Source organism: Aquarana catesbeiana, linkage group LG03, assembly GCF_042186555.1.
Source record: "Aquarana catesbeiana isolate 2022-GZ linkage group LG03, ASM4218655v1, whole genome shotgun sequence".
NCBI lineage: Eukaryota > Metazoa > Chordata > Amphibia > Anura > Ranidae > Aquarana > Aquarana catesbeiana.
The window spans coordinates 653,198,845-653,219,036 of record NC_133326.1 but is presented as its reverse complement, the minus strand read 5'-3'; the positions used below and the strand labels follow the sequence as shown (position 1 = coordinate 653,219,036).

Here is a 20,192-nt window from a genome sequence, read left to right as displayed (position 1 = left end):
TGACTAGAGCCATTAGAATTATACTGAAGAATTCCTTGTAGTTGTAGTAATGAGATCCCAAATTTAAAGGGGGCAGGATCCTTACATGTTTGCCATCTAGGGCTCCTCCACAGTTTGGGAAATTCCAGTGATCCTGGAATTGCTTGGCTATTATTTTCCATTCACTGGATGACGATGGGAACTGAGGAAGTAAAAGAAATATTGTTAAATACAGGATCTATTTTTAATCTTCTAGTTTTAATCATCTACTTTGCTTTATTGCATAGGATATTACACAGGATATGGTAAATACAACTTCACCAAGCATCCTTCCTGCATCAGTAACAACAAGTAATAGGAAAAAGAGGTCATACCAAGACATCAACAAACAATTTATTTTTATAAGCATCTGCTGCTTTTTATCAGAAGAGAGATGAATGCAGTGATTTGGGTGACCTAAACGCTAAAAAAATTTGCAGGATGTCAGATGACCAGAAACAACTTCTTGAGCCAATATTAATTCAGCTACTTAATAAGGGACTGAGAGGTGAATTAACCAAGAATACACATTTGGCAGTGCAACACCTCATATGGCAATCTTCCAGTACAACCTCAGCACCAAAATCAGTGGCATGCTCCATTAACACAACAAGAATGTCCGCAAAGCAGCTGAATGCCAGAATATCATTACACATCTTTGTAATATATCTTTGGGTATTGAGATTTATTTTTACATTAAAATAAAATATGCCACTTTTTTTTTAGCACACATTTTCACTATGTCATGTTTAAAATATTCGTTATTGAGATTAGTCTGTCCATGATGACATGACAAACTGTTCTGGTTTTAATTGACATCTTTTTGAATTTATGTGCCCAGTTGAACTATTGCATTACGTGGTTCAAAATTTAACTACCGGTATCTATCAATATACTGTTGTCAGGCTGTGGTGGGGCCTAAACCACATTTGTTCCGTCTAGTTTTATTTCCAATAAACAAATAATAATAATAAAAAAATTACCTTCAAATATTCATTTTTCAACACATTTATGATGGCTTCACAGGTTTCAGGAATTATGCATCCCAATGACTGTGCAGAGATCCCTGTGCTGAACTTTAGGTCCTTCAAATTCCTACCAGTGGCTACGTAAGGTTGCGATGAGTCTCTGGTCTAGAGTTATGGAGCATCTCAAAACTGTGTCTTGCTTGGTTATTAGTGGTGACACCAATCCTAATAGATGTTGAAAGCAGTCATCTGCCATACGTAGATAGTTCTTAAAGTCATCAGGATTATTTTCCTTCAATTCCTCAGCCAATCCTTGCTCCATATTCTTCTCCTTTTATTTCGCTCTTTCTCCATTTATTGTATGGCCAGCACTCCCAGCATTGCAATAGCAAAGTTTTTTTATGCTACGTCTACACATTCCATAGTGAATAAATGAATATTCTCTGTGCAAACGACCACGATGGAATATTTCCTGCTACCACAAGCTATCGACCACCCCCACCGGAAATGTACGGGTGTGAAAGGTCAAATAGTGAGTCATTTCCCCAAAGCGATTTCTCGAACGTTAAATCGTGACATAGTATGGCATTCGAATGGTTTATCGTTTCAAATTTCGAAACTGCACGATTTGTCGTTTACACTGAACTTAAGCAGACGATTTTTCATCTAGTGTATGGCCAGCATAAGGGGACCCCCCGGGCACTATATTTAAACCGGTTCCCAACCGGCCGCTGCAGTTATACTGCGACCGGTTGGCTCCCCTGTGCGAACTGCCGTAACTGTACGTCGGCCCTTTAAGACGCTGCGTGTGCCCGGAGCTGATGCGAGTGCCCGACGGGCGCGATGACCTCTGGGCACCAGCGATCGCTCATGACAGAGCGAGAACCGGGATCTGTGTGTGCAAACACACAAATCCCAGTTCTCTCAGGGGAGAGGAGACAGATCCTGTGTTCATACTAAGTATGAACACCGATCTCTTTCCTCCCCTAGTCAGTCCCCTCCCCCCTACAGTTAGAACACACCTAGGGAACACAGTTAACCCCTTGATCGCCCCCTGGTGTTAACCCCTTCCCTGGCAGTGACATTTATACAGTAATCAGTGCATTTTTATAGCACTGATCGCTGTATAATTGTCAATGGTCTCAAAAATGTGTCAAAAGTGTCCAATTTGTCCGCCACAATAATGCAGTCCCGATAAAAATTGCAGATCACCGCCATTACTAGTAAAAATCATTATAAATCTATCCCCTATTTTGTAGACGCTATAACTTTTGCGCAAAGCAATCAATATACACTTATTGCGATTTTTTTAACAAAAATATGTAGAAGAATACATATCGGCCTAAACTGAGGAAAAAATGTTTTGTTTTTTTAAACAATTATTATAGCAAAAAGTAAAAAATATTGTGTTTTTTTCAAAATTGTCGCTCTTCTTTTGCTTATAGCGCACAAAATAGAGACCGCAGAGGTGATCAAATACCACCAGCTCTATTTGTGGGAAAAAAAAAGGACGTCGATTTTGTTTGGGTACAACGTCACACGACCGCGCAATTGTCAGTTAAAGCAACGCAGTGCCATATCACAAAAAAATGGCCTGGTCATTAAGCAGCCAAATCTTCCGGGGCTGAAATGGTTAAGGAATTTTTTATTTTTATTGTTTCACTTAAAGTTTTTTTATTAACATTTTTGTACTGCCGGCATTGTTTTGTTTACATTACAGCTGTCAGTGGGAAAGCCCGCTGGCAGCTAATGAGTCATCAGTTAAGGACGCGGCGGCCGGCTTCCCAGCTCTTCTTCACACAGAATTCGAATTGGTCGATAATTTTATAACCAATCCGAATTCTAATCACTCTGAAATTTTGGAATTCATTAGAAAACAAAATTTAAAGAATTTCAACTAAATTTGTTAACATTTGTTACTATTTCAGTCGGAGATTTGGACACATCCGAATAACCAAAAATTTGTCCGAATCTATTCAGACCTAAACATATCTAGTTACTATGCACAGTTGCACCAGATTCTGTGTGCCCCGGTTTTAGTAAACCTCCCCCCACTGTGCTGTAAGTGTTATATTCTGGACTACTCCACTCCATACATTGTGCTGTACATTAACATATGCTAGTCTGCCACTTTCTGTATACTATGTTGTCTATTACATTATTGTGCTGTATGTTATATAACCCATACTGTTAATCATCACTATATTGTCATATTAAAATGTAGAAGTTATATGTACTACTAAGAATTAAAGCAGTATTAAACCCAAAACCAAAAATGTAAGATTTTGAAGTTTTCCAATCATTAGATGTGGTGGCTGCATTCGTTTTCTTTTTGTTAGGCTTTTTTTCCCTCTGTTTTTCCCTGGTTATTAACACACCTCCTGTATTAGAGCCCCCCCCCCCCCCCCCACTCTGGATGAAGGAGCACAGGGGGCACACTTGGACAACAGCATTGTTATTCTGGGGAGAAGGAAGTGCTGGATGTACCAGCAGATTGTACTAGCAGATCCAGCTAATACTTTATAAGTAGTTACAGCAAACAATCTTTCTCTTTTGGGATAAAGGTTTTACATAAATAAATAAAATCTAATCATTGTAAGCACCCCCGTCAGTGGTAAATGGTTTCTTCCAACCCTCTAACTGCAAGAAAGCTTGTTCTGTTGAAAAACAACAGATTTGCTGGCTGGATCACCAGGTGAAAATAAAAGAAAAAGCCTAAAAAAGAAAACTAATGGAGCCATCACACCTAAGATGGCTTTTTTGGGGACCAGTGACACCAATACAGGGATCAGTGCTAAAAAAATGCACTAACACTGTATAAATGACAGTGGCAGGGAAGGGGTTAACAACAGGGGGAATCAAAGGGTTAAATGTGGTCCTTATGTGTGCTTCCCCGCTGACAGCTGAATGTAAAAAAGAATTGCCAGAAAAAGAAAAAATTGTGAAAAATAACGGGTCTAGGGTCTAGTATGGATTCGGAGGGGACCCCCCACGCCAAAAAAAAAAAAAAAAGGTGTGGGGTCCCCTCAAAATCCATACCAGACCCTTATCCGAGCACCCCCCCGACCCATACAAGGCCACATGCCCTCAACATGGGGGGGTGGGTGCTTTGGAGCAGGAGGGCTCTGCGCCTCCACCCAAAGCACCTTCTTGATGGGGACAAGGGCCTCTACCCGACAACCTTTGCCCGGTGGTTTTTGGTGTCTGTGGGCGGGGGGCTTATCGGAATCAGGAAGATCCTGCCCCCCCTATGTGAATGAGTATGGGGTACATTGTACCCTTACCCATTCACCCAAAAAAAATAGTGTAGTGTGAAAAAATACAGTAGGCAGTTTTTGACAATTTTTTCACACTACACTACCTTTTTTTGGTGAATAGGTAGGGGTACAATATACCCCATACTTATTCACATAGGGGGGAGGCCGGGATCTGTGGGCCCCCTTGTTATAGATTCCGATAATCCCCCCATCCGTAGACCCCGACAACCACCTGCTGGGTTGTCGGAAAGAGGCCCTTGTCCCCATCAACATGGGGGCAAGGTGCTTTAGGGTGGGGGGCGCAGAGCCCCCCCTGCCCCAAAGCATTCCCCCCTCATGTTGAAGGCATGCGGTCTTGTATGGTTCAGGAGGTGGGGGCCGCTCGCTCGTCCCACCCTTTCCTGACCTGAGGGGCTGCATGCTCGGATAAGGGTCTGGTATGGATTTTGGGGGGACCCCACGCCATTTTTTTTTTGGAATTTTGGCATGGGGGGTCCCCTCTGAATCCATACTAGACCCAAGGCCTGGTATGAACCGGGGGGGACCCTACGCATTTTTTTTCACAATTTTTTTTAGCCGGCAATTCTTTTTTTTTAAATTCTGCTGTCAGCGGGGAAGCTCGCTGACAGCTGATGACTCATCGTTTGTTAAGGATGTGGCGGCTGACTTCCCAGCCCCCTCCTTAGCAACAAGTCATATACAGTGTAAAAAAATATATAGAAAGCACAAAACGCAAATTGCGGCAAAATCACTATGAAAACGCGTGTCCAAAAAAGCGCCAAGCACCACAAAAAGCACTGCAGAAACGCTCAAAAGCAACATGCATAGATGTGAATCGAGCCTTACATATAGCTTTCTTTTTTTTTAGAAAGTTTTTAGAAAGTCAGACACAGAACCGGACCTTGAAAAGTAGGAGTTGCTTTGCAAGCAACATGATGCTTTTACATTGATGTGGATTTAGGCTCCATTCACACTTATGCAGGTGCGATGATGCACATGCATTTTGGTGCATCTTGCTTATGTATGAAAATTGCACCTTGCAAGCACATGTTTTTAAAATAGCGACACAGTGAAATTCATGGTTCTTTGTTACAATGCGTGATTTCACATGCACATTAGTAAGGTACGTTGGGGTGCTATTAGAATTGAATGGCACACCACGTGCATGCATGCTTTTTGTGCACTGTGGGAATGCACACGATTTTGCATGCATTCCTACATCGCACAAATGTGAACCCAGCCTTGGAACACATAGAAGGGGATTAGAGGTAATATGGCCCATGTATTTGCACAAACTCACCATTGGATGTCTGATAAGTAGTAACAGCACAAGCGCTCCAATATCCATCGAATGGATCGTCTGCTTTCGCTCTCACACGAATTGTATACTCAGCTTCCCTTTTAATGTCATCAAGAAAAAGCGTCACAAAACCATTCTCTGAATTCACCTAAAATGAAGAAATGATACTGTCTATAAAATTATACTAATACACAGATCTATACTGTTAGATATGGTACTTGTGTGCAACATGTTTTAGTAAATTGTTTTAATAAAATAATGTACAGTTTCCATATGTGATAGAGCAGTGGTTCTCAACCTCAATCCTCAAGTAACCCCAACAGGCCATGTTTTCAGGTTTTCCTTGACTTTGCACAGCTGCTTTAACCACTTCAGCCCCGGAAGGATTTACCCCCTTCCTGACCAGAGCACTTTTTGCAATACGGCACTGCGTCGCTTTAACTGACAATTGCGCGGTCGTGCAAAGTTGCACTTAAACAAAATTGACGTCCTTTTTTTCCCACAAATAGAGCTTTCTTTTGGTGGCATTTGATCACCTCTGCGGTTTTTATTTTTTGCTCTATAAACAAAAAAAGAGCGACAATTTTGAAAAAAAAGCAATATTTTTTACTTTTTGCTATAATATATATCTCCAAAAAATATATAAAAAAACCTGATTTCTTTCTCAGTTTAGGCCGATATGTATTCTTCTATATATTTTTGGTAAAAAAAATCGCAATAAGCGTATATTGATTGTTTGTGCAAAAATTATAGCGTCTACAAAATAGGGGATAGATTTATGGCATTTTTATTATAATTTTTTTTTTTATTAGTAATGGTCGGCGATCAGCGATTTTTATCGTGACTGCAACATTATGGCGGACACATCAGACACTTTAGGGACCATTGTCGATTATACAGCGATCAGTGCTATAAAACATCACTGATTACTGTGTAAATGACACTGGCAGGGAAGGAGTTAAACACTAGGGGGCAATTAAGGGGTTAAGTGTGTCCTAGGGAGTGATTCTAACTGTGGGGGGGCTGGGCTACCTACAACATGACAGAGATCACTGCTCCTTATGACGGAGCAGTAGATCTCTGTCATGTTGCTAGGCAGAACAGGGAAAGGCCTTGTTTACATAGGCATCTCCCCGTTCTGCCACTCCATGACACAATCGCGGGCCCCCGGCGGACATCGAGTCCGCAGGATCCGCAGGCACGGGCACGGAGCACACAGTAGATTTTAAGGGGATGTACCTGTACGCCGATTTGCCCAGCCGTGCCATTGTGCCGACGTACATCGTCGTGCCCTGGTCGGCATGTGGTTAAATCAATATCAATGACATGGTATTGATAAGAGCAATTTTATCTAAGGGAAGTTCCCAAAACATGGCCGTTGGGAGTCCTTGAGGACTGAGATTGAGAACCACTGTGATAGAGGAACAGAGGAACACTACATGCCGCCTGTGTTGCCAACCGTCAGGTCAGTATTTTTACTGACAGCCAGTAATAAACTGTCACCTTTCTCCTCCCAGTACAGGAAAAGGTTGCCAGTTAAAAATATGGCTGTGACACTGCGCAGTTCCGATCCAGAGCCGGCCGAGACCACCCGAGTGCCTGCTACAGTGTGTCCAGGCAGCGCCAGCAGGGGCGGGTCTGGTGGAGGAGGTGCCTCAGCGTGTTGTGTGATGTCATGGTGCAGGGGAGCCGAGCGGAGCGGCCGGAGCCTCGTGTGCAGGTCTGCGGGATGGATCAAGGCAAGCCAGGACTCTCAGTGCTGTTTGGACTGGAGTGGACTGAAGGGACTACCTGGCGTGGAGAGAGATTGTCACTGACTCAGGAGGGAACATATCATGTCGGTGAGGTTTCATCATCATCATCTGTGCTGCTGCACACATGCTGTCAGTGTCACTGTGAGAGTCAATTTCATGTGTGTGTGCCGCCCATTCAAATTTCTTACCCTCCTGAGTCCTGTCCCTGAGCTACTTTCTTACTATATTGAAAATAAAATAAGAACATATGCGTGCACAGGGGGTGTGCCAGTTGTGCCTGGGCACACCCTAATCACTACGTGCAGTGCCGATTTCCCCTACTGCCCAGGCTTCAGCCATGTTGCTCCCACCCTGCAGTGCTGCTGGCTTCCCTCCTCTCCCCCAAGCTGCTGCGGGGGATGTTTCAGGATGAAGAGTAGGGGAAGGGGCTACTCACCGTAAAATCCCTTTCTCTGAGTTCATTAACAGACACAGCACTTCGATTCTTGACCTTAGGTTTATATCACCACCTTCAGGAGTAGGACTAGGCAGAAAAAAGAACAAGCACAGCACCGCCTAGGGGGTGGTCCTTACTGGTAGTAACTCCCCACAGGCAGCTCAGTTCGTTAGAAAGCAGTACAAACACAAACAGGAGGGGTGGGTGCTGTGTCCATCAATGAACTCAGAGAAAGGGATTTTACAATGAGTAGAAAAAAATCCAGTTTTCTCTTTTGTTCATTGACGGACACAGCACTTCCATTCTTGACCTTAGGGGCGTCCCAAAGCAGTGCCAAAACGAGGGGTGGGAACACAGAAAAAAGGAAAAATAACCTCCACCCAAAAAGAAGCCCCCGTAAGGGGAGCCAAAAACCTCAGATGGCCGCCTGCAAAACTTTGCAGCTGAAACACACATCCGAAGATGCCAAAACATCCACCCTGTAAAACTTGGTGAAAGTGTGCACGGACGACCAGGTAGCTGCCTTACACAACAGATGTTTGATGTCGGAAGGCCCAGGAAGCACTAATCGCCCTGGTAGAGTGTGCCATGAGGGGAAAGGGGGCACCTTCTCCCTAATGGCATAAGCCTGGACAATAGTCTGTCTGATCCAACGACAAATAGTGGCCAAAGAGGCCGCCAGGCCCTTCCTCGGGCCATCCACAATTACAAAAAGCGAATCTGACTTCCGAAAGGGAGCTGTAACCGTCAGGTACACACGAACAGCCCAAACCACATCCAAACAGTGCAGGGCGACCTCCTTGGGGTGAGACAGTCGAGGACACAAGAAAGGAAGGACAATGTCCTCGTTTAAATGAAAGGCAGATACCACCTTTGGGAGAAATGAGGGATGCGGACACAGCACCGTCTTATCCTTGTGAAGAACCTAATAGGGAGACTTACACGACAAGGCTCAGAAACTCGCAGAGCGGACGTAATCGCCACTAGAAAGACAACCTTCTGAGAGAGCGTGAGTAAGGGGATGTTCTCGAACAGTGGCTTCTGAAGTACCGAGAGCACCAGGTTTAGATCCCACGGAGACAGTGTCGAGCGTACCGGGGGAGCCACGTGTCAAACCCCTTGATGGACCCCCAAATGGAGAGACATCATCCCTTCCTTCTTTGGAACTATGAACAGATTGGAGTAGAAACCCCGAAACCTTTCTGAAACTGGTACCGGAACTATCACCCCCCCGAAGAAGCAAGTCCTGCACTGCCCCAAACAAAGCCTGCCGACGAGACCAGGGGAAGATGAAGGTTGGAGGGAAAAAAACCTGTCTGGCGGACAGGAAAGAAACTCTATTTTGTAGCCTGACAAAATTAGTTTGCGGACCCAATGGTCAGGAAGAAGAGAAGTCCATCGGTCCGCAAACCACCGAATGCGGAAGAGGGCTTCTCTGTGGACATGTTGGGCTTGCAATGCCATGGACACTTTGGTCCACCTGCGGTAGCCTTGGTGGGCTGAGAACTCTTGCCCACAGAACCGGGCGGATGAAAAAAACGCTTCTGAGCGGAAAAGAAGGGCCCTGCCTGAGACGGTCCTCCTGGCCCTTTTTGGACTGCAGGAGAAAGGTACTCTTCCCCCCAGTAATATCCTTTATAATGTCGTCCAGAGTGGCTCCAGATAGCCGCCCACCCTGGAAAGGTAAATCCGCCAGAGCCTTCTTAGACGTTTGATCAGCCAACCAGCACTTAAGCCAAAGCAACCGGCGAAGAACCACGGCTGACACGGAGATTTTAGAAAGTAACGGGGCCGTGTCCAAGGCCTCATCACAAATGTACTTGAGCCCTTACACTAACTGGTCTGCCAGTTCCACACAGACTGTAGAAGCTTGCTCATTACCCAACTCACAGTGTAATAGCTTAGCCCCCTCAGTAAGCATCTGAGACACCAGAGCCGTGGCCAACACCGGACGAAGGACTGAACCCTCCATTGTAAACATAGACCGAGCAACCGCCTCGGCCTTTCTTTTGGCAGGGTCCTTGAAAGAAGGGGACCTGTCCACCGGAATCATGGTCGCCTTGTTCAACCTAGATACGGGAGGATCAACGACAGGAGAGGAAGACCATTTCTTCAGCAGACTCTCCTCAAAGAGGTAACGCAGCGAAAAACATCTTGAGACTGAAAAGGACCACTGCGGGCATTCCCAATCCTTGTAGATAAACCTTACGAAATAAGACAGGTAAGGGAACACCTTAGCAGTGTGGACCGGGTTATGAGACCCAAAGGGAACCGACACCTCTTCAGACGCCCCCGCCGGATCCTCAATTTTCAAGGTATCACGCACCGCCATAATGAGTGCGCCCAGTGCTTTTTTATGCTCAGCGATGGACGCTGAGGATTCCTCCTCGTGGTCCGAAGGATCAGGGGAAGCATCATCTAAGCCCCCTGGGCAGGGGCCACCCGCTACGGTGGAGCCCGACTCTGGATTAGAGTCCTCCTCAGAAGATGGAGGGGCCGTTTTTTACCCGCCTTACGCCCGCACACCACTTCAACCCAGGAGATGAAGGATTCCAGGACTGCCGACAAAGCGTCCAGGGGAACAACAGACCCAGAGGGTCCAGCTGCCGTCACGGGGGTGTCTGGGGGAGGGGCAGCTGCTTCAGACGCCATGAAAGTCCCACGCTCGACAGGACACCACCAGGGACAGAACGTTCACGAGGAAAAGAGAGAGAAGGGAAACACCCCCCTAGCTGCCGCAAACTGGGAGAACCCCAGAAAGACTCACCACACATGACCCAAACCTCAGAGGAGTGGTGCTGTGTGCTGTCCATCCGCCGGCAGATGGGATAAGCCACCAGCGTTAGAGGGCCAGCAGAAGTCTACCCACGAGGCTACAAGAAATTGGCCGCCAGCCGCACTTCCGCAGACAGAGCCCCAAGCCAGGAATGCCCATAGACTAAGGCAAAATGGCCGCCACGGCTATGGGAAAATGGCCACGGCACCCAGCCCCAAACAAATGGTGGCTGCTACACACGGAGGAGGACGACGGCCACACACCCCGCACCTGGAGGGCACAAAGACTGCCCGGAGGGGACCCGCAAAGGTCAGACCACCCACCTAGTGGCAACAATCCACCGACTGGGTGATGGCTGCCAGGCAGTGCAACAGGGGGAGGAAGAGGAGGAGATTCCCCAGGACCGACCACCCCAGGGAGTACCCAACTGCTCCAAACCATGCCCGAACCGGGCCGAGGAGCATTTACTTACCCATCCAGCAGGGATTGCGGGTCACACTCCCAAGACAAATCCACCTCCGCCTAAACGGAGTGACTGTCGGCCACGGTGACACTGTGACCCAGACGTCAGGTGCCGCCCCGGTCCAGGATGGGGCTTGTCGCGGCCGACCCAACGCGGAGCTCAGGTCTGCGCGCGCTCGGTGGCCAAGCTGGGGAGACTACCAGGATCTATGATATCCCACCTGTCACCCAGCCCAGAAGTTCATTGCAGATGCAGATCAAAAATAATCAAAACAAAATAAAAAAACAAGAAGGAACCACAGGTCCCAGCAGGGAGCCAGGTCCTTCTCCTAGACTAGGCAGAAAAAAACTGAGCTGCCTGTAGCAGACTGGGGGGTTACTACCAGTAAGGACTGCCCCCTAGGTGGTGCTGTGCTTGTTCTTTTTTCTGCCTATTCCTACTCCTGAAGGTGGTGATATAACCCTAAGGTCAAGAATGGAAGTGCTGTGTCCGTCAATGAACGAAAGAGAAATGTCATTTACCAGCACCTTCCTTTTTTAAATCAACACACTCTCACTCTATTCATTCATAACTGAATCTTCAGTTTGTGAATGAACAGTAAGCCGCTCAGCACAGAGCACTTCCCATTCATTCACTGTTCCAAGCAGCTGAGGCTGCAGAGAAAGGAATGTGTGTTTGAGCTTTGTGGTGCACACCCTAATGCAATAGGCTGCGCACACCTATGAATAAGAAATATGTTTTTTGCCTCAATATCTACCTTAAATCACTTTGTTAATTGCATATTGTACAGTACTTGTTTGTACCCTAAATACTGAAATTTCCACCCACAACTGGTAATTTTGTAACTTTTGGAAATGACAGTAAAATTTGGCTGTGCCCAGGGCCGTCTTTAATTTTGATTGGGCCCTGGGCAAACATTTTCTTGGGGCCCCCCTCCATTCTGAGACATACAAAAAATAGCAGGTAGACTCAAAATCAGTTTACTGCAGCAGATCACTCAGCTATTGCAATTGTTTGCCAGAGGTTACAGCCTATCCTTACTGCTCACTGGCTGGTTTCTAGAGGTTACAACACATAATTTCTGCTTGCTGATTGGTTGCTAGAGGTTAATGTACATTATTAGCGCTCACTAATTGGTTACTAGGGGTTACAGCACATCATTACCACTTACTGATTGGTTGCTAGAGATTAAAGCAGATCACTGCTGTTCGTTGATTGGTTGCTAGAGGTTAATGCACATCATTACCTCTCACTGAGCAGTGGAGCAATCCCAAATAATTGAGCAAGTAAAGGGGCACATTAATACACATACTACAGGAGAGTGTCAGAGAGTGCAGACATACTACAGGAGAGGTTCAGAGACTGCGGACATACTGCAGTAGACAATCAGAGACTGCAGACATACTGCAGGAGATTACCAGAGACTGAGGACATACTGCAGGAGACAATCAGAGACTGCGGACATACTGCAGGAGACAATCAGAGGCTGCAGACATACTGCAGGAGACAATCAGAGACTGCGGACATACTGCAGGAGATTACTAGAGACTGCGGACATACTGCAGGAGATTACCAGAGACAGAGGACATACTGCAGGAGACAATTAAAGACTACGGACATACTGCAGGAGATTACCAGAGACTGCGGACATACTGCAGGAGATTACCAGAGACTGCGGACATACTGCAGGAGACAATTAAAGACTATGGACATACTGCAGGAGACAATCAGAGACTGCGGACATACTGCAGGAGACAATCAGAGACTGCGGACATACTGCAGGAGACAATCAGAGACTGCGGACATACTGCAGGAGACAATCAGAGACTGCGGACATACTGCAGGAGACAATCAGAGACTGCGGACATACTGCAGGAGACAATCAGAGACTGCGGACATACTGCAGGAGACAATCAGAGGTTGCGGACATACTGCAGGAGACAATCAGAGACTGCAAACATTATACAGGAGATGGTCAGAGAACTTTCAGCAATGCACAGCTTTACAGTTGAATAACACAGCTCAGGGTTTAAACATCAGGCATTTTATGGTTGTAAGGACATACCTGGCCAGCCAAACTCACTACATACATTCAGGTGTGTGGGCGGGGCTTCCACTCTCTGCTCTCACTACAACAGCCGGTAGTTCCACTGATGCTTTGTTGGGGGGCCCGCGTCACCCGTGAATTGGGGCCCTGATGAAAGCTTTGCAGAGTGCACAGAGGACACGGGAGGACGTATTCCGCGCTAGCCAGCTAAGAGGGGGCGGGGCCGGGAGCTCCACTGATGCTCTGACCCCGCCCACGTGCAGCCTGTATACTCAGAAAAGAGCGTCTTTAGTGAGAGCCAGTGATCGGAGTGGGAGTGTCATTGGAGCTCCCGGCCCCGCCCCCGGACCTCTGTATTCACCAGACAGTATAGAGGGGGCGGGGCCGGGAGCTCCACTGACGCTCCCACTCCAATCACTGCTTTCACTAAAGACGCTCTTTTCTGAGTATACAGGCTGCACGTGGGCGGGGTCAGAGCATCAGTGGAGCTCCCGGCCCCGCCCCCTCTTAGCTGGCTAGCGCGGAATACGTCCTCCCGTGTCCTCTGTGCACTCTGCAAAGCTGACTAGCGCGGGCCCCCCCAACAAAGATTGGGCCCAGGGCAAGTGCCCAGTTTGCCCCGCGCTAAAGACGGCATTGGCTGTGCCAGTAAGTTTTGGGTGTCGTGTCAGTAAATTTCAATCTGGTAGGGTGTCAACACTGGATGCCGCACTACCATACCGCAACTGCGTGGATTGCATGCTGTTGTGGAGTAGTTGCACCTTTGAAATGGGTCAGGGTTGGTGGACAGTAGTGGGACCTGGAAGCTGGCAGTGGCGGTGTCTACTATAGTGATTTCCAGCTTCTAGAGCAGGAGTCTCCAAACTATGGCCCTCCAGTTGTTCAGCAACTACAACTCCCATCATGCCTAGTCATGTCTATTAATGTCAGAGTTTTAGAATGCCTCATGGGACAAGTAGTTCCACAACAGCTGGAGGGCGTAGTTTGGAGATCCCTGTTCTAGAGGGATAACACAGGTATGGTTTATACAGATGTTACAATGGTCCACCTGGACCAATGTAACTATGCAAAAATATGCATACCTGGAATTATTTAGTTAACACACTAAAAGTTAAACTAAAGATAAATGAATGAAGTACCTTGTCCTTGTTAAACGTCATGGAGTTATCCCCTTTGGGGCTTGTATAATTAACTTGATACATAATAGAATCTTTGAGAGTCTGGTCCGTCTCTGGGTTTGTGAAGTTGATCAGCAATCCAATTGGGTTTTTCTGTTCTTCCACTGTGATTTTGGTTGGGGGCTCCACATAGACTAAAAACAGAGGGCTAAATGAGACCTTTGAACTTGACAAAATTTACTAAACTCAAACCATTCTATCCATGAAGAAAACTGAGAATTTTGTCAGCGTCCTAGAGGGATGAAAAGGAAAACATTTTCCATCTGACCTCTCTCGGCTCTTACCTTTGCAAATGGCCAACAACAGACTCATTCAATAAACTTCAAGGAGGAAAGTGCAAAGTGCAGGACTTGCAACAGTTTCTGTCTTCTATTGGTCTAATTTTTGGTAAATCCTGGATTCTAATGTTTGTAAAGGAATATTGCACATTAAGGGGCAAAATCCCTTTAGTCCCAAAGGACTAGTCCCTAGTATTGCCTGTGATCTCCCCCCATCTGATCTATCCCCACTACTAACAGACCATGCCTTGTTTTGCACTGTGTCTTTGTGTGGAGGCGGCCATGTTGGTAGAAGAAGGACTTTGCTTCCTCATGTCAGAGCCTCCAGCAAAGAGAACAGTAAGCAGAACAGTAGTGACAGCACTAAAAAGAAAATTTATGCTAGCGATACACTTTTAGTCTGCACCTCACCCTAGTCTGCACCTCACCCTGTGCTGTAGCCTTTGGCACTAAGGTCCAGGCACCAGAAAAAAAAAAACGAATTTGACTTTCCTATGTGAAAGGAAATGACTGAGAAACATCTTACCGACATACTCTTGTGTGAGATTTCGCCAGAATAAAGTTTTATTACTCTCGTTGTCCCACACTGATATGATGTAGGGTTTTAGACCAAAAATACTGACATAGTCCTGTGGAAACTGACACAAGTGCCACCAGGATTCTTCTGAGGCGTTCACTGTTGATAATTTGCATGTCACCCTGTGGGATTAAACAATGATTTTAGCTGTAATAGTGCAAGCAAACTTCATTAGATAATAGTACACAAAGGGGGTTATTTACGAAAGGCAAATCCACTTTGCACTACAAGTGCAAACTACAAGTGCAAAGTGCACTTGAAATTGCATTGAAAATGCACTTGAAAGTGCAGTCGCTGTAGATCCGAGGGGGACATGCAAGGAAAATAAAAAACAGCATTTTAGCTTGCACATGATTGGGTGATAAAATCAGCAGAGCTTCCCCTCATTTCAGATCTTCCCCTCCGATTTACAGCGACTGCACTTCCAAGTGCATTTTCAGTCCAATTTCAAGTGCACTTTGCACTTGTAGTTTGCACTTGTAGTGCAAAGTGGATTTGCCTTTTGTAAATAACCCCCATTGTTCTTAGCTCCTACTGTACCAAAGTGCAGAGTGCCCATCCTCTATTGTACCACAGTGCACAGTATATGCACCTTCTATTGGACCACAGTGCACAGTACATCCACTTTCTATTGCAGCACAGTGCACAGTGAATCCACCTTCTTTTAGACAACAGTGCACAGTAAATCCACTTTCCTTTGGACCACAGTGCATGCTTTATCCACTTTGTATTGGTAAACAGTGCACAGTATATCCACTTTGTATTGGACCACAGTACACAGTATATCCACTTTGTATTGAACCACAGTGCACAAGGTGTCCACCTTCTATTGGTCCATAGTGCACAATGTGCTAACCTTCTATTGGACCACAGTGCACACTGCATCAACCTTCTATTGGACCACAATGCACAGTACATACACCTTTTATTGAATTAAAGCACACAGTACATCTAGCTTCTATTGGACTAAAATGCACAGTACATCCACCTTCTATTGGACTAAAGTGCACAGTACATCCACCTTCTATTGGGCTATAGTGCATAGTGCATCCACCTTCAGTTGGATTAAAGCGCACACCACATCCAACTTCTAATATAAAAGGCAATAGTGCATATTGTATTTCACTCCTGGGGCATAGTTGATCAGACATTAATTGGGCCATCGAACAGAGTGCATCCACCTTCTATTGGGCTATTTCGCCCCCCTCCTCACTTGGGCAATGGTGCGCAATGTACTCATCTTCTAATGGACTGCAGTGCTCAACACCTTCTGTTGGGCCACAGTGCATCAACATCCATTAGACATTAGTGCACAGTGTATCCGCCTTGTATTGGGCCATAGGACACATCTAAACACTCATAAACATGTAGCACCCTCTAGTTAGGTAGGTGCTAGAGTGTGGGTTTATTTTGGATAGTAGGAAAATTTAGGCAGGCCTAGCTTGTGGCTAGGCATGTTTGTTTTCATTCTGGGCTGGGAGTGACCTAGGGCAGGGCTGGGTGACTCACAGGTGGCATCACTGTTGCCTCCCTCTTCTTTCTAGAAGATGCTAGGGGGAAAGGAGGAGAGGAGAGGTGGGGCTGCCTGGGGTGTTTTGAGGAGCCTTGACCAATCTCCAGCTTGCATTGGCAGGGGGCAGGCCTCAGATACCTGGGGTCGGCCCTGCTGGGGAGGAGTTGTCGGGTGGAAGAGCTGGAGTGATAGAGTGTGGAGGCTGTCGGGGGCCCATGGGGAGCTCCCCAGTCTGGGGGGGGATTTGCTGGGACTGGTAATTTTGCATAATTTTTGTACATGTGCTGTTTAATATCATTCTGATGTTTAAATAAAATTGGAGGGGGTAGCCATTTGGGTGCATATACATCATTTGTTTTCTGTTCTGTTCAGTTGGGAGGGGGGGTGTTGTTGAAATTTTATGAAGATGTATTTTAATATGTATTGTTATAGTGTCTCCTAGTGTTAGTACTCCCGCAGCCCGCTCTAAAGAGCTGACTGGGACAGACTGACACTGGTTGAGATCCGTTTGGTAGTGGAAAGCTCCTTGGGGATGTAGAGAAGTGTTTGCAGAGTAGGGATATGTCTGCCAGTGAAGGGCCCCTGTGCGATGCACAGAACGATCGTCTGGGGGGGATGTGTTCGCTCTGCAAAGACATCGGTTTAGCGGATGTGCGCTCGTGTCACCCCTGTATGCCTGATCAACATATTTGGGGTGCCATGGCTTATACCTGCAGATAATCTCCCATCCACAGAGACAGTAGTATAGTCCGGGTATGTTTTGTTCTCTGAACAAAGCAGAATAAGGATTCACGAACAAACGGTAAAATCGGGAGCCTTTGAATCGTTGTGGTCGGGAGCAGCGTTCATAATCTCAGGCTTCCTATGATAAAGAGACAGGGGGCTGGAGATCGTACACGCTGCCCCCGCCCAGTCACGCCAATAAGATTCCCCTAGTCATTATTCATTGGTTGTTGTATAAATTCATCTTGTTTGAAAGGATTTCCTGTGTTGACATTCATATCCTGTGAGGTCATATGCTGTGGAGGAAGCGATTGGCTGTTGGGGCCAGGACTTCCTGTATGTGACTTCCTGTTTGTGACTTCCTTTGTGTGTGTGAATAAAAGCCAAGAGCTTCTGCCCAGCAGGGCAGATGAAGGAACGATGGAGCTAAGATGGTGATTATGTCTGTTTACTGGGGAAATACGGGACACATGGGTTGTTTAACCGCTTGCCGACCAGCCGCCGCAGCTGTACTGCGGCAACATGGCTCGGCTGCGCGAATCGCTATGCTATCGGTAACATAGACGGCCACTAGGGAGGCACGTGCGCGCCACCGGGGGCACGCACGAGCGCCCCCCGCTTACTCCCCGAGCCGATGCGAGTGCCCGGCGGTCTCAATCACCGTCGGGCTCCTGCGATCGTTCAAGGGACATGGAGAACCGGGATCTGTGTGTGTAAACACACAGTTTCCGGTTCTCTGAGCAGAGAACTGACAGATGGTCTGTTCATGCAGAGTATGAACAGCGATCTGTTAGTTTCCCTGCACAGTCCCCATCCCCCTTCAGTTAGAACACAAACTAGGACACACATTAACCCCTTCACTGCCCTGTAGTTTTAACCCTTTCACTGCCAGTGACATTTTTACAGTAATCAGTGCATTTTTAATCGCACTGATCGCTGTATTAATGCCAATGGTCCCAAAAATGTGTCAAAATTGTCCGATGTGTCCGCATAATGTCGCAGTCACGATAAAAATCACTGATCGCCACCGTTACTAGTAAAAAAAAAAAAAAGATTAACAAAAATGCAAAAAATAGAAACCACCACAAGAAAGCTCAATTTGTGGGAAAAAAAGGACGTCAATTTTGTTTGGGAGCCATGTCGCACGACCGCGCAATTGTCAGTCAAAGCGCCGCAGTGCCGCAGTGCCGAAACGCAAAAAATGCTCTGGTCTTTGGCCAGCCAAATGGTCCGGGGATGAAGCTGCATTATACCATTAGACTGAGAGGGCGCGTATTAGCGCAGGTGAGATTGATTACGTATAGCGTATAGCGAAATCTCCACTTCAGGGGGGGGGGGGGGGATGGCCCTAGGCGGGGGGTTGGGGGCATACAGGAAGAGTGAAGAGATCCTGGAAGGAAAGGCACATGAGAGAGCAAGTTCCCAATTTCCCATCCAAGTTTAATCCCTGGCTACAAACAGTAGTGCCAAATACACTGACATCAGTTAGACAATAGTGCACAGTTCATACAGCTCCTACTGGGTGGTAGCAGAGCAGATCAGACTTTGAGAGGGACAAATATACTCACTCAGAGTCAAGTGTGATATTCAAGGTGAATTTGGAGGCGTCAGATGATTTGCTTTCCCAGAAACAAAAAACATTCTGTAAGCCCCTTGTGAAACAGAAAGGCATCACTTTCTTGTTGTCGATGGCACTGTACGCTGGAAGTAAAAAAATAAAATAAATCTGAGTATAGAAAGCAATGACTCGCAATGAAAACCCGGCGATTGATGGCCGCCGATTTCTCTGTTTTAGGTAAATTTTTTTTTTTTAATTTAAAAGATACAAAAAAATACCTGCTGTTACAAAAATATGGTATTCTGGAAGCTGTATGGGACTTATAATGATAGTATTTAGTATATGAATTCCTTTTTTTTTTTTTTTGTTCACATTGGCTTTTAAATCCACCTTTTGCCAAAAAGTAGTAAATGCAGTACCAGTAATATTATGATCAATGTGCATTGACAACTTTTTTTTTTTTTTGCATTGAAGCCTGCAGAGCATTGCACTAATGATGCACAAATTACGCATGCAGGCTTCAGTGCTAGAAAGTCATTGGTTATACCCAACCTCAGGTTGATATGGAGGTACATGAGGCTGGAGAAAGTGTGGCTGGACTACAAGGGGGTGAGTGAGGTGGGATCACAAGCGCAGCTCTGTGCAGTCCATCTGTAATGGATGTGATTAAGGTGTCACATAAGGTACCAGGTAAAAATGTTTAAATGCCTATTTCAAATGTAATGTTGTGTCGCTGCTTAGCTTGTTAATCTTAACTCTAAAAATTCAGATAGCTGCTATCCCCTTCCCATTTTGAAGCCGAACTGTAAAGAATTATAAAAAGACTGTGCCTCTTCCAAGAATTGCACCCAAGACAGACATGACACCAACATTCAATGTCTCGGAAAGGAAGTTATCAAGATACCCTAATAATAGCTATGATCAATTGCTAAATTTGCTAAAGCTGCTAAAAAACTCAGACAATGTCACAATAATATGTTTTGCAAGTGCCTTGTTTTTGTCTGACGAGAATGTATAAAGCTGTAAAAAGAGGAAATAAAGATTTCAGAAGTAACTTCTGTGCTGCAAGTTGGTCTCGGGAGATTATTTCCAGAAGTGTACACTTCATATATCAAACTCAATCTGATAAGGGGTAGATATAATAATATCGGACTTTTGTTCTAATCCAAAACATTTTGGCGCCCAACGTGGGGCTCGAGGCTAGGGTCCCAAGTAGCCGATCGAGAAGGGACCGGGAGAAAAGCCAACACGGAGACAGAGGAGACAGATCACCTCTAAAAAACGGTAGGACACTTTTGATATCTCGTATATCTACTCTACTGTTTATTCTGTACCCGTGGCTGGTC

At 46.0% G+C, this 20,192-nt stretch overlaps 1 protein-coding gene across 1 annotated transcript in view; it reads right to left on the bottom strand.

Moving 5' to 3' along the window:
* Window positions 1-20,192, bottom strand: part of EPOR (erythropoietin receptor) — a 49,569-nt gene that overhangs the window by 12,582 nt on the left and 16,795 nt on the right. Inside the window, exons 2-5 of the mRNA XM_073622689.1 lie at window positions 18,857-18,989; window positions 15,002-15,174; window positions 14,159-14,331; window positions 5,544-5,691 (exon numbers count right to left, since the gene is read on the bottom strand). Of these exons, the coding sequence (XP_073478790.1) occupies window positions 5,544-5,691; window positions 14,159-14,331; window positions 15,002-15,174; window positions 18,857-18,989 (627 nt within the window). The remainder of the gene's footprint in view (window positions 1-5,543; window positions 5,692-14,158; window positions 14,332-15,001; window positions 15,175-18,856; window positions 18,990-20,192) is intronic.